Here is a 16,155-nt window from a genome sequence, read left to right as displayed (position 1 = left end):
CTATCAGGGTTTTAGATCCAGGAAGGATCACTCTGTTTATAGCCCTTTGAAGACACACTCGTGGAAATCAAAATTTCCACTCTTTGAGATTATTCAACTAATGCATGACCAACAGGCTATACTCTAATCTGTTGCTTTTCACCAAAAGGATTTATCCAGGCCTCTTTTCTTTTTTTTTTAAAGTCTTAATTTCAGAGTTTTATTGTATTGCACTAAAGGAACAGCAGGACGGTTATACAATGTTCTCTCTCATTCAGTTCTGAAAATCTAAAGTACTTGCAAACTCTTAAGAATATCTTTACCACCAGATTAGAACACTAAGTATAATAACCAATTTCTTAATAAGTAATGTCTCACAAATTAAAACACATTTCAAATAGCTTTAAATGCATTCTTCACAAGTAAGTCAGCATATATTTTTGTATCATGTCCACTTATGCTTAAGAATTAAAGCAAGTATATTACTCTGGTGGAAATATGGGAAATCTCTCATTCATGCAATATACAGGGATAATATTTCAAGTCAAAGGGAAAAAAATCCCACTCATTTTTTTAATGCATCCATATATAATCACCTACATGATAGATGAGGAAACCCATGAAGTTTCCACAGGTCAGATATATATTTTCAATTCATCAGAAGCACCTGATATCTACAGCTAATTTATAATTAAATGGCATTTCAATAAAACCAAAATGAGCCCTACAACTTCTATAAACAAAAGCTTCCAATGGACTAAGGACAGTCAATAATTAATGCAGTCATTCAAGGGATTATGGCTGTTCCTTAAGGAGTGCAAGTTCAAACCCGTCAACACCAGAGGTATCATTTTATATTAATTTATACATAATTCCATTTAAATTCTTTATCCGAGTATAACATATGAAAACAGTCTTTCCACAAGCAAAAAATGCAGAAACATTTAAAAAATAAGGAGTCATTTTTTAAAGTAACTGATCAAATTCCATAGGCTACTCTTGGAAACTGGATATTGCTGGATAGAATCCCTTTGTTTGGTGGCTTTTTCATGCACTTAACTGAACCAGTTCTTGTGAGTGTTGTTCTAAGAGCTCACCAAAACATAGATCATGCCATATAGGTAGTAAAAAAATGCTAGAAGATAAAAAGCTAATTTGCACCATCCTTCTTTCTGACAATATGCTAGAATATCTGCATTCATGATGGTTGTAGTGTCATAGAGTCCTGGTCCACTCATCACTGGTCTACTCATATACCTCCAAATATGATATGACAAGAGGGGCATATTGAGACCCAGTGTAAGTCACTCTGCTGCACAAAGAAACATGACACAGAAGAAAGCATGGATGAGGTACTCTGGAAGGACAAGATGATTCAGTGTATTACACTGGTCTATAGGATTCCTGTAATCAGTCTTCAGCTCATCAAATGCTATAATATGCCAAATGGCAAAGAAGATGAGTGCGGCAGTAAGCAGCAGCGCCAGCATGTAGCAGAAGGCCATGAACGTGAACACCATGGCCGGGGCAGACCTCTTTTCTTTAGGCTCTTCTTTTTTTTTAAAAAAAAATTTTTTTTTTAATTTATTTATTTATTCTTGTCTGCGTTGGGTCTTCATTTCTGGGTGAGGGCTTTCTCTAGTTGTGGCAAGTGGGGGCCACTCTTCATCGCGGTGCGCGGGCCTCTCACTATTGCGGCCTCTCTTGTTGCAGAGCACAGGCTCCAGACGCGCAGGCTCAGTAGTTGTGGCTCGCGGGCCCAGTTGCTCCGCGGCACGTGGGATCTTCCCATACCAGGGCTCGAACCCGTGTCCCCTGCATTAGCATGCAGATTCTCAACCACTGCGCCACCAGGGAAGCCCTAGGCTCTTCTTGAAGCTAAGCAGCTCACCCTTTTAATCTGCTTATTCAGCACAAAATATGAAACACAAAATAAAAGCAGTGGTTGACTTTCCATAACTGCCTTTTGTTTTAACTTGTTGGCCCCCTTTTGCCCTATTTGAATAGTAGTGTATCTCCTTCACATTCCAGTCTTAATGAGGTTATTTACCTTGCATACCCAATGAGATTATACCTTATATAATAAATTCTCTTCTCTGAGATATATCTGAGAGGACAGCCTATTTAACTATTAAAAGGATTAACCTTTTAACTGAGAATGATTTTAAAGCTGGACACAATTTTCATGCTGAGCTTTCAATTACTTAAAGATGTCACCACTGCATACAGAGGTGTTTACATTTACATATACTAATAGATAGATCAGCCTTAAAAATAGCCACTTGTTAACTTTGCACAATGGCTGGTAAAGAAAGCTCATTTGTTGCTATGTGTGTATTGCTCTTGCTCATGTGTGTTAATGAAATACATGTGAGCTAAAAATGCAAACTGGGAAGTAAAGAATATCATTTTTAATGCATTAGTATTGCTATCAATTGTATATGCTAACAAAATACATGGAGGGACAATCCATACGAACCCTTCAAATTTCCTTTTAGCCAATAATTGTTCTTTTCTTCCTCACCCAACTTTTTACCATAAGTGATAACATTAATTGCCTTAATTCTTTTCATATTGTCATTCCAAGTGGGGAACAATAGAATTGGCCAGAAGTCTATAAACACAAAGGGCATGAGGAAAAGCAAACGGCTTGGGTAATCCACCATTTGGACAATAAGTTTGGCTTTACTTCATCGGTTGGGGGATGGGGATGGAGATGAGGGGGGAGGCAGTTGGTGGCTGGGGGTTAGGAAAAATAGGAATAAAATAGAGTTACTTATTTAGCTTATCTAGATCATTGCATTCAGGTAACAGTAAAAAGAATTTTCATAAATCTATTTTCCTCCAAAATCCACTTGACTTTTGCATTATGGCACATCTCACTCTCAGATCCTCATAAACATTATAACTTAATCTGCTTGATTAAATGTTGTACTGACCTAAAAAGGAACTGTTTATAGTAATGTCCAAGGCACTGGGAGAGCAGCTCTCTTAAGTCAAAACAATTTGGTCTCTATTCTTAGGAAAGGAATAATTGAAAGGAGAATCTCCCCTTGGACATAAACCACCTTGTCCATCTCCCCTGCAAAAGTCCCAGAAAAATCTAGTCTATTTACTAACGTTCTGGGGCTCATGGATTATTTCCAGAGAACTCAAATATTTATTGATAACCTACCAACTGCTGTGTACTGGGAGTACAGCAGGGAACAAAATTTTCAGAAATTTCTGGCAACATGGATTACTTTCTACAGGGGGAAAGGGTGCAATAAACAAAGATGCAAAATATACGCACGTTAGATGGTGATAATATTGTTATTGAATATTAGTGATAATAGAGAAGTTTTAGACGTTAAAGTTTCCTTTTTTCCTTTAACAGAGGAAAAAAGCAGGAAAGGGAATGGAGGGATATTTTAAGGAAGGTGTTGTCAGGTTAGGTAAGGCAAGTTGATATTTGAGTAAAGACCTGGGGATGGGGGACCCAGCTAAGCAAAAATGTTTAAGGTAGAGGGACAATTAAGAGAAAAGGCTCTGAGGCAGGAGTATAGCTGGCATGTTAGAGGAAGGCCAAGGAGGCCAGTGAGGGCAAAGAGAGATGGGATAATAAGAACAGGAACATCAAGCAGGGGGTGAGGGTGGATAGTGTAGGACTTTATAAGCCATTGCAGTGTCTTGGGCTTTTACTCTAAATAATATGGAGAACTGTGAATCTAAACTATGGACTTAAATGTTTGTCAACAGATGAATGGAAAAAGAAGATGTGATACATACATAATGGAATATTATCCAAGCATAAAAAGGAAGAAATCCTGCCCTTTACAACAATATGAAGGGACTCTGAGGGCATTGTGCTAAGTGAAATAAGCCAGAGAAAGACAAATACTGTATGATATCACTTGTATGTGGAGGCTTAAAAAGATGAACTCAGAGGAATAGAGAGTAGAGTGGTTGTTACCAGGGATTGGGGGGTGGTGGTGGTGGGAGAAATGGGGAGATATTAGTCAAAGGTTACAAACTTCCAGTTATAAGATGAACAATTTGGGGGATCTAATACACAGCATGGTGGTTGTAGCTAATAATACTGTATCATATACTAGAACATTGCTAAGAGAGTAGATCTTAACTTTCTCACCACAAAGAGAAATGGTAACCATGTGATAGGATGGAGGGGTAGCCAATACTATGGTGGTAACCATTTTACAATTTATAATTATATAAAATCAACATGTTGTACATCTTAAACTTACACAATGTTATGTGTCAATTATATCTCAATTAACCTGGAAAAAAACCCAACAACAACAAGAACAGAAAAAGATGAGAAACCAAGGGAAGGTTTTTGAGTACAGGAGTCATCAGACCCTATGAACAGGCTTACTTTGGCTGCTGCTGGGAATGGATTGTGAAGCAAGTGGATGAGTGCTTGTTACAATAACCCAGAGGAGAGATGAGAGGGCCTGGGGTCTGAAAGAAGAACAGACACAGAGCTCAGGTCTGAACAGCATGGAGTGAGATTAGAGACTGCTCACAGAGACAGCCAACATCTAGGTTACAAATGAATTTATTTTATAAATTCTAATTCATAAAATTTATGCACTGTGAAATCAATCCATCAGTGAGAACACAACTTAGTGGCCTCCAGTGTTAAAATTTGTTATAAAATACATTGTGTGTACATTCTTTAAAGTCACTACACATCTGCATTAGAAGTTGAGTCAAATGTTCGAGGAACGACAGAAGGGCCTGTGGAGTCTAGGGGATCTGTGGAGCACAGCATGAAAACTAGAACTCCCTAGGCTGCTAGGAAACATGCCATATCCTGTGAAAACTGATGGAGGTGGCCTCAGAACACTCTTGGGAGGCATCAGGAGAGGCGGAGGCTGTTGAAGTGACTGGAAGCAATAGGACATCCCAGTTCCTCATCACTTTTCTGGGAGGGCCTGAGTCTCACAGCCCTGAACTACTTCCTTACTTGCCTTCCCAGACATCTGGAGATAATGTTTGACGGCAACATGTGTTAGTAGAAGTTTGTGTAGAACGCATGTTCTTTGTGAATAGAACCATCAAAATGCATGAATTACACATAAGAATCAAGAGTCATGAAAACTACATGCAAAAGCCATAAAGGACTAGGAGAAATGTTGATACCAACCCCAAATTCAATAGAAGGACATGCAAAGCACTGGGGATGCAGGTGCTGGATGAGCACAGAATGATCACAGAGGAAGGACAGGAGAGGAAGGAAGGGGAGAGGGGCCAGACAAGGCAGCTGACTAGTGTGAGGACCTCTGTGGGGCCAGTGCCTGTAACCAAAGGTTAAGTGGAGAAAGGCAGCTGGTCATCAATGCCTAGACCTCTAGGTAAAGCCCAAGGGCATGGGAGCTGTGGAAAGCAGCAGTCTGTACCCTTCCATCCCTGGCTTCAGATGAAGACCTAGATGCACAAAGAATCCAAAATCAAGGTTTCTTCATTTCATTGAAAAATCTTAAACTTCAGAGAAGATAAGCATCTATATCAGGGGCACAGTGTCCTGCTAGAAACAATTCCAATTCAACAAACACGCGTGGAGAACGTACTGTTTGCCAAGAACTGTTCTAAGTGGAGGGTTGAAGGTACATAAGAGACAATTAGTCCCTCAGTGAAAGTGCAATCCAGGAAGAAATCTGCATCCTTTGTATAAACCAAACCAGCATTTGACATGTACTCAGAAAAACATTTCGATAGACAAGAAATATTAGATATTTTTCAGTACTTTCAGTAAACATCTCATTGGAAAGACGAATTTTTTAAGGGCACAGAATCAAAGAACTTAGATGTTGGTTTTAGAAACTCTCTTAGTACCAAGGATAGAAAGGTACGTTACGTACTGAGCGACGTATACTCACCTTTTCTGCTGCTGTCATGAATCAAGTCAACTCTGTACGGTAGCACAAAAGAGACACGGCGAACAGTGGAAGCGGAAAGAATGCGCACTGCTCCTTATGAAGAGGAGGAGGAGCCAGCAAGCAGTATCGTATGTTTTAGCTTCTAAAATAATAGTAACATCTCCAATACTGTTTCACAAAATCTGGGCAACCCAAGGAGTGAGTGTCTTACCAAAGGGACTCTTCAAGATTTCCTTCAGAATATTACTATGGAACATTTTTACAGGATAGTTTAATCACTTTAAAGTATATAAAGTAAAGAGAGTATTGCTGGTAAAAAGTCAACTTGAACAAATGGATAAGACTGGAGGTGGTGTGATACAGTGAAACATTTATGGATCAACCTAGGTTCAAATACTGCCTTTCCCACTTACCAGCTGTGTGACCTTACATGCGTGACTGAATTTCCTGGAACTTCAGTTTCCTTATCTAAAGAACGGAGATAAATAATTTTCCATTTCAAAGAATTCTTCTAAGGATCAAATGACACTGTGTATATGTCTTACAGCAGGTTGGGTATATATTAAGTATTTAGTCAACTATGGTTTCCCCAGTAGGAAACCAGCACATCAGGGGGGCCTCCAGGCACACTAGCCTACATAAATAGACATTTAAAATAACTACCCATAAAGTAAATATTTCTAAAAAATCTTAAATGTATTCTAAATTTACCTATCTAATTTTCTAAATCATGAAATTCATTCTCATCTCTATCACAAATTTCCACAAATTCTCAGTTTGGGAAGCTTGAGTCAGATTTTGCTATGATTGCTATCATATGACAATTCCAGAGCAATCTGCACTAAGATACATTACTGCATACTGTACTGTGATTATTTCTAAATGTTTATCAGAACGCAGATTTAGGAAATTATTTAACCATCCATAGGAAGCAGTCTCGACAACTTGTGAGATTTCCAAAGAAATATATTAAGGGAAGATCAAAGATTATGGTGCGATATTGCATAAAACGAAGCAACTGCTTATTAGAAGACAAAAACCTTTGACTCATTCCTCTTAATTAAAGGAATTAATGAGCTATGTATGCCTATGTGCAAAGAAAGGAAGGTGGAGAAAGTATGTAAATGCACAGGGGCTTTCATAAAAATCTACAGGCTGAGAGTACTTTATTTAAGCTGCTGGAAGAAAAAAATTATCTGAGTTTCTCAGATTCCTCCCTAATGTTTAAGTCCATATTTTCCAGAAAGCATTCGTTTCTATTCTTTATTCCAAAGTAACAGAGGTCTCTATATTTTTATTTTTTCATTTTTCATGCATTCATTTATGGCTGCATTGGGTCTTCGTTGCTGCGCACAGGCTTTTTCTAGTTGCGGAGAGCAGGGGCTACTCTTCGTTGTGGTGCACGGGCTTCTCATTGCAGTGGCTTCTCTTGCTGCGGAGCACAGGCTCTAGGTGCGCGAGCTTCAGTACTTGTGGCTCGCAGGCTCTCAAGCGTAGGCTCAGTAGTTGTGGCGCATGGGCTTAGTTGTTTGGCGGCATGTGGGATCTTCCTGGACCAGGGCTTGAACCTGTGTCCCCTGCATCGGCAGGCAGATTCTTAACGACTGCACCACCAGGGGAGTCCCTCTATATTTTTACTGCCCGGATAAACTCATTTTTTTCTCTGCCTTTTGAAGTTGAACTCTTTCCCAAGACTTTGCATATACGAAAGTGTTCTGAATTTGGAAATAACTGAACTATTAATTTGAATTTAGAAATCTTTCTGTAACACAGTGATTTGTTGTAGCTCATCATTCTAGATTTTTAATTTTGTCCTTTAAAAATTAGACTTGCTAAAAAGTAATGCACATTCTTGATGTTCAAAGTACAGGGGGAAAAGGTGAAAAAACAAAGTAACATGTATACTACAACCCAACTATAATTAGTTAAAATTTCTTATATTTTTATAACATTTGTTATATTATTATATTTTTATAAACTCTTCTCTCTCATATATCTATATATTTGTAGATAGATCTATATTTATATATTTATATAGATATAAATATATTTACATAGATATAGATTTATCTCCACATCCTTGTATATGAGACCAGACTATATATACCATGTAACCTCATATCCACTTTTCTCTTAATATTAAATCTTCAGCATTTTCTCACATTATTAAAAATACTTCAAAAATATTTAAATGCATTATTTAAATACTCACCCACTTCTGAGCATTTTGATCATCTATTTTTTTCACTATCATAAATAATTCTGATGAACTTCATTTTACAATGCATCAGGTTTAGACCTATGAGGCAAATGTACAAATTCAAACTTAAGGTATATTCTGAAGGAGAAATGGAAGAGGAGATACTAGGGGAAGGAGGGAGACCAGGCATTCAAGCGTTCAGCCTGCGTTTGCCTGAGTGTAAGGGGAAAAAACTCATTACCACTTGACAGCTGCTTCACGGTTTATAAAAGTTAAGGGTTCAAACCTTTTCCCAGTGACCAGATGCCCATGGCTTCAGGTGCTATGGAACGGTCAGTAATTGACTCACGATTTTGATGACAGTTCATGTGAGAGAAGCTACAGGAGGCAAGTGGGACCCCACACAGAGCACCTTGCTCAGACACAGTTTGGTTTAAGAATACAACTGTGTACCTATCAATTTATAAAGCATGTAAGCTAAAAGGACTAAAGACTAAAAGGGAACCTAAGGAAGAGAAAGCAGTTAATGCATTACAATGATAGAATGCAGTGAAATAGCTTCTAAAATTTTTATCATTGTGTTTTAGATTTCTTATATTAAAAACCAAGAGAGAAATAGATAAGTATTGGTGAAAAAAACTAATTTTATGACATCATTGCATGAGCAGAAGTTCCTGGGTTATGGGGAGGGAACAAGTAGGGGGTTGGGGGGAGGGTGGTGGGACTTTTAACATTTATAACATCAAAATCCAGTAAGATACTTTGGGATTCCTTACAATACCCCTACCTTATTTTCAAAATGCAATCTGACTAATCTCACTAACACTGTCGAGTTTTAAGCAATTCTCCTGTCTAAAAGTGATCACTGATAAAGCTAACAGCAATCTAAAAACACTCAAGACCAACTAGACCTGTGAGCCACAACTACTGAGCCTGCACGCCTGGAGCCTGTGCTCCGCAACAAGAGAGGCCGCGACAGTGAGAGGCCCGCGCACTGCAATGAAGAGTGGACCCCACTCGCCACAGCTAGAGAAAGCCCTCGCACAGAAACGAAGACCCAACACAGCCAAAAATAAATAAATTAATTAATAAACTCCTACCCCCAACATCTTCTTAAAAAAAAAAAAAGAAAACACTCAAGACCCACACACTATAGTTCCTCTTTTATACTAATTTTGCCACTGCTGTAGCCATTGCTGCTTTGTACCTGGCATATAGCTTCTGGCCATGGGGATAATTTGATAGGTTCTTTAATGCCCTAAGAAAAGGTACTTGAGATTCAATTGTGTTTTTTTTAACATCATTAATTTAAATATTACAGTAATGTTAACTGGTATCTTTGATAGTTAGCTATTCTCCTAGAAGAAAGCTACGAGTTCCTGCTCTACTGACTCATGGTCCCCTTTGAAAATTAGATGAGAGCTATGTATTCTCTGCATAGAAAAATATGCATGCACACATATAAAATTCTGCAGAAAATTTCCAGAGGTCCTTGGACTCCCTGAATCCCTGTTAACCTCTATGCCAGAAAGAGAAGAATTTATAGAGAAATAGTAAACAGGCTGAGAGGTGTAAAGGGAGATAAAGGAAGGATGGGAAGTAGACAAGGAAGTTTCCCATTGTAGGCCAGACTTGGCCTAGACTTTCCCTATTTACTTTTCACAGCAGCTCTCTGTACTACATATCATTTTCTATGGTCAAGGAAACCAAGGTTCAGAGAGGTTACCTAACTTCCCCACAAGGTCATACTGCTGGAAAGTGGCAGAGTCAAAATGCAAGCCTGGTCTCCTGACTTTTTAAGTCCCATGTACATTTCACTTAGGACTTACTAAGTCAAATTACTGCTTTTTCATCTTGGACTTCCTAATATAGAACTGACCTATTAGAATAACCACCTAGTAGACTATAAACTCCCTGAGAGTAGAGTCCATGTCTCACTCATTTTATATCTCCAGTGCCTGACACACAGAAGGCACTCATCAAAGGAGAAATGAATATATAAATTAACACCCTGGGGCAACAATCCCTTAGACAGTGGGAGAAGCTACATGCAGCTGTGTGTGATCACAAAGATCCTTATTATCACTAAATATTCCTTTAGATGACCCCTGGGCACAGACTTCAATACATTTTAAACTCCAAATGGTAGAACTCTTGTACAGAACCAGCATTTAATCCTTTTGAAAAATAACCTATTTATAAAACACAAAGTAGCTTTACAACAAACCTGTCTAATGTTATCATGTCAACAACATCTTCTGATAGTGAACTATTGCATCTTATGAAAACCAAACTCATGTTGAAAATAAGTGCATAAATTAGGACTGTTTTCAAAAGACACTTAACTTTACAAATGTTATAAGAACTTAAATGTATTTTTGTTGTTTTTGCAATAATTGCTCTGAAGATGAAAACTAAAGCACCATTTCAATGTAGTAAAGGTAATTGCTGCATTTACTGCTCATGTCATGTTGATGTATGACCATGTATCAAAGGTCATCCTTCTGTACTCATACATTATCAAATCTGAAAGCACAATATCTGATTCTGACCAACCTTTAAACTGCCCACAATGTGTGTGAAAAATAGATGAAGTTCTACCTTGGGTTTAAAAAAAAAAAATTGACCCATGTTTTGGAAGCAGAAGGGTCAAGAAGCCAGTGGCGAGGTTAGATATCAGCACCATGAACCTCGCAGTGTCTTAACTTATCAGTGAGGTCTAGTACAACGATCACAAGCTAAAATTGCTGTACTAATGAAGACAAAGGTCTAAAAACTTACCACAGGCCCTCTGACAGAGGGCAGTATCTTGTGGACAATTATGCAGAGATAAGGACATAAATCACCCTTTAGAGACAATAAAACCTATAATGCACAAATGGAATTGTTTACATGTCTATTGGAGACACTGTTAAAAACAGAAGTGTTGGCTGCCATACCTCGTTACCCATCTGCAACACAGTAGCCCTGAATCCCACTTCTTCATTAGAAGGCAAGTCATCTGCTTCCCTTCTCCTCTTCCTGTTCCAAACACACAACACTACTGTCCAATTTAGTAGTCCTGTGCCATCCTGACCTAAAAGGAGTGCTGAGCATTCATGCTTGCTTCAAACTATTGCTTACAATTGTGTGCTGGGAGGAGAAATTGGTCTTATCAGAATCTCCTAAAACCTGAACAGCTGCTGCTCTTGCCTTTGCTGGTTGGGGGAGGGGAGAAGGTGTGGCAGGGTGGGGCATCAGGCAGCAGGGAAGGAAGAATCCCCTCTTCAGTAAGGATTGTGGCTGTCTTTAAATAAATAAAACACCATTTAATTCCATCAAGCCCAACTACAGGAGGCCGCTTTATTGAAGAGAAGAAAGATCATACAAACATACAAAAAGAATCCAGGTCTTCAAAAACCAAAAGAAAAAAAAAATCATTCTGAAAAGAATACACAACATCCACCTAAAACATGTTTCAAGCATATCAATTTTATTTCAGCCAATTCTCAGGTTATTTTATAAAATTCACAACATCCTATACTGAAAACTCATGTATTCTTTGGCTGTATGAACACTCATAATTGAGAATACAAATTCACTCCAAAATTTGACTCCTTCTTGTTCCTAGGAAAAGGTTTTTTTTTTAAGCATACCACTATAAATTAATAAAATATGTCAACTCTTGGCAGGTAGGCCAAGCCTTTAGAATTCTTGCTATAGACAATAAGGCACAAGTAGCCTTTCTCATTTTCAGAAAAAAATAACATAGCTGACTATAATTCATAAAATATACCACACTAATGCAAGTTTTAATTATACTTGCCATGTACTGCAAACTTTGCCTTTAATGATTTTTTGAGGAAAGTACTCAATTTTTAGGTCTGAATTCCTATAGCTTATATATTGAAAGAGGAAATATTCTTAAATTATATATATATATGTATATATAGAGAGTGCGTGTGTGCGTGTGTGTGTGTCCAAGCTCCACCAATGTCCAAAAAGCAGAAACTTAATCCAGAAAATTCCTAACTTAATGTCAGTTGCAACATTAAATGGTCAGAAATGAGATAATGAATAAAAATAAACATAAAAACAAGGTATTTTAAAAAAACCCATTCCACAGGTAAGTAAAATATGGGACCAGGGGTGGGGGGAGTATAGGAATCTTCAAGAATGGGAGTTTGCTAAAGAACACAAATTATACATACAATTTAGAAATCATACCCAAATAATGGACTCACATGAGTCAAGGAAGAGCTCTGACACTGTGGTCCCCTCCAGCACACCAGTTCTTAGGCCTTCTCCAGGTCTGTTCATTCAGTTATTGAGCATCTATATCAGGCATTAAGAATTCAAAACAAATGAATCCTTCCCACCCTCAGTGTGCTCCCAGTTTCCATTTTCTTATATCTTGAGCCAGTCCTTCTCACTTTCTAGCCCCAATTACTGTATTTGTAGGAGTTTCAGATGGAAGTAGCACACCAACCTCTAGTGCTGATCAACTCGGGTCTATCTCTTATAGAAATCCACTCTCTAAACATGCCAGGTTTTAGTTTTGTTTTAATTTGTGCTGTTTTGTTGGAAGAGAAAAAAAGTGAGAAAATAAAAACTGAGAAACATGGCCTTTCTTCAGTGTTTACAATCAAATGATTGTAAATTACAATCAAATGAGGGAGGCAAACATCAGGAGACTACAAGTTACACCTGGTATATAAAGTACAATGGGAACAAAAGGCAAGTGACTGCTTAGGAAGGCTGAGGAAATCACTCAGATTACAGACAGAGTTAGTTCTTAAAGAAATGAGAGTTGACAAGAGTAGCGTCATGCAAGATCAGTGCAGGGCACCTCTCAGAGGTATGAAAGACTCACCTGTGGTCAGAGCGCAAGGGAAAATAGTGGGAGACGAGGCCGGAAAAGTGATTTAGATTCTGAAGGCATGCTTACAAGCCACCTAAGGAGTTGGCCATACACAAAGGAGCCTTACAATAATTTTTAAAGTCTGTGTTTTAGAAAACTCCAACAGCAATGTGGACAATGTATTAAAAAAAAAAAAAAGACAAAAGTGTCAATTGGAATTTTCCTAAATTGTGAGAAACAAGCTTTCTGGCCCTTTCCCTTCTCAATAATTCAAATAATTTGAGATTTGCAAAATTCTTCACACTATAAAATCTGCATTAAGACTGCAGTGGCATTTCCCATTGTGCGTGTGTGTACATGAACGCATACTACCATGCAACAGATAATTTATTATCTCTTCTATACGCCAGGCACTAGGAATATAATAAGCAAAACCAGACGTGTCCTTGCCTTCAAGGAGTTCATAGTCTGGTGCAAAAGATAATATTATGAAAGAATTTCAAGGGGAGAGTGTGTGTGAGTGGAAAGTCTGACAAGTGTCAGGCTAAGAGAAGATTGCCCTGAAGAAGTAACAACTGAGTTATCACAAAAATGAGAAACCCAGGAGCCTGGGTCTACTTCTTTCAGCTACCAAAGAAAAAGTAGAGGGCTCGTAGGTCGTAGTGAAAAGGACAGGACTTCAAGATCCCAGGTTCCAGTTCCATTTAAAATATCCATCAACTAAGTGATCCTGGGAAATTAATTTAATACCTGCTCGACAGGATTCCATCCTCTCACATAGCTCATAGTCTCACATGGACGGTAAGGGAATGTATATGAAAGTACCCAGAGCACAGTGCCTGACCAAGAAGAGGTATTCAAAAAAATGTTCATTTAATTCCCCACTTTCTTTATCCTTCAAAATCAGACTAAGATAGAAATATTTATTTCCACAAAAATAAATGATTTTTCCCAGTTTTCCTAAATCAAGTGCCAGGGATCTGGTAAAAGTCTTTAGCAGTTGAAGATTTGGCGTATTCTCATACAATCCTGGAATAAGAACTTAAAAAACTAATTTATGAGGGAGATTTTTGAGAACTCTTTTTAATCTTCTCAGAGTGCTTCCAGATTCTATCAGTTGTGCTGCCAAAGAAAAAAGGAAGGCATAACTATCTTTTTAAAAAGAGAAAAATGCATAAAGCAGAAACTCTAGGTTTTAAAAAACATCAAATAATACAGAACTATATAAGTGGATAGTATCTTCTTCTCCTAAAACTACATGAGTAGTATAAATTAAACTACATATAACAGGACCTTTGAAGGAGAAAGAATGGGAAATTAAATGGAATCTAAGTTTCATACAAAGGCAAACTGATAAAGGTAACTGGAGGGATATCTACTATCCAATAAATGCAACAATTTTTTAAAGGAATTTTTAAATAGTATTAAAGTAGAAAATGTAGATTAGTTTCTGAGGAGGAAAGAAATTAGACAAATAGTTTATGGATTGATACAATTTAATAAGGTTTAATTCTGTACTCATTTCAATTTTTATTATGATTATATTCTCATAAATGTACTTTTCTATATTTATATGTTTATCTTTCCAAACTCAGAGCCTGAATCTGTGGACATTAATCAAACACTTTAAAGGAGGTCCCCAGCAAACTTGTTAACCAGTCTCATTGGCTTCCATCTTTTTTTATGCATAATAAAGTCAACTGACCAAGTGACCATGAACAGAGACTGACTGGGGCTCCAGTTTTGTTTTTTTTTTTTTTTTTGTGGTACGCGGGCCTCTCACTTTTGTGCCCTCTCCCGTTGCGGAGCACAGGCTCCGGATGCGCAGGCTCAGTGGCCATGGCTCACGGGCCCAGCCGCTCTGCGGTATGTGGGATCCTCCTGGACCGGGGCACGAACCCATGTCCCCTGTATCGGCAGGCAGACTCTCAACCACTGAGCCACCAGGGAAGCCCGGCGCTCCTGTTTTTTAGCAGCTGTTCCTCTTCCGCTGACCATGTTGTTGTGTGATTATCTCTACTGGTTTTAATCAAGACAGAAACTGAAGCTCTATCACTGAACTGTTTAAAAATGACACTAGTTTCTTGTATTAAAATTGTTTGCAGTTACAGCAACAACACAAAATCTCTGTTTGTTTTATGTCCACATTTTACTTATTAACTTGGTAGAGTTAATATATTTAGGTCTTTAATAACTTTGAAACAAGTCAAATTACAAATTTTAAGATTTAGCAGATCATTGATTCACAACTATCTCTATCTTGGTCTATCTTTACATAAGTACTTTTATTATTTTTAATAGCTCTTTGGGAGTTCATAAACTATATCTAAATCCCTTCTATAATTTTTACAATGAACTGAAGTTATACTAGATGACTTACCACATTATTTTTCTTTCAATTTTCTAAAGCAGCTCTGTTCTCCATAATTGTTTCAAAATAGCTACCATAATTCCATAAATTATCCTCATTCTTCGACCCTTCCGCTAACTGATCTGCACACAAGCCAACAGGTAATACTGTAGAGTAATACTGTGAAGTGGTATAAGAAAAAAAATAAGGAAAAAGTTTTAAGATAGTTAAGTAGTTACTGTCAGCTGGAAATAGAAGTAAACATGTTACATATTTTAAATAATCTTAATCTCTAACACCAATATTGATTGTATATAAATGGTGTGTAAAATGTATAAAAATGGTGGTTTAATATAAAGCATCCTACATTAAGAGCTGAGATCTGAGTTCTGACTTGGCTCAGGTGCTAGCTCTCCCTATGACTTTGTATAAGTCATTTAGTATTTCCAACACTTAGCATACAATACTTAATGAAAAAATAATTATATAATTAGAATCTTCCCCCCACCTCATGAAACGGTAGCTCTTCTGATTCAATTATGTTCACCAAACAATAGTGATTGTGTCTAATGCATACAATGAGAAAGACCAATTATAAGAATAAAGGGCAAAAGCTTAATAACAATAATTAGCAAAATTTCTAAACCTGGGTTCTAACTGGAACTACTTCAATTGAATTCAACAACTACTTACTGAGTGTCCCCATACTTATGTGAGTGGAAAGATACCCCAGGCAGAGAAAGAGTACCAGGAGACTGGGGGATTAGAGAAAGAAACACTGCATATGCAAACCACAGAAAACGGTATAGCTACATTAAAAGCGTGGGGGAACAAGGGGAGAGGAACAGTGGCAGTAGCTGTGGTGAGAGTTAACTAGGAGCAAAGTTACACAGGCTTTGTGGGC

The 16,155-nt window shown here is 37.7% G+C and overlaps 1 protein-coding gene across 1 annotated transcript; it reads right to left on the bottom strand.

The window, feature by feature from the left end:
* Positions 1-996: 996 nt before the first annotated feature.
* LOC308621520 (protein cornichon homolog 1-like) lies at positions 997-1,502 on the bottom strand. Its single transcript, XM_081242145.1, is given in 2 exon segments — positions 997-1,283; positions 1,287-1,502. Coding segments are annotated over 2 exon segments (432 nt in total). The 5' UTR covers positions 1,500-1,502; the 3' UTR covers positions 997-1,064.
* Between the last annotated feature and the right edge of the window lie 14,653 nt (positions 1,503-16,155).

The sequence above is a fragment of the Mesoplodon bidens genome, assembly GCF_964165515.1.
Source record: "Mesoplodon bidens genome assembly, chromosome: 8".
NCBI lineage: Eukaryota > Metazoa > Chordata > Mammalia > Artiodactyla > Ziphiidae > Mesoplodon > Mesoplodon bidens.
This window is presented reverse-complemented; position numbering and strand designations above follow the sequence as displayed.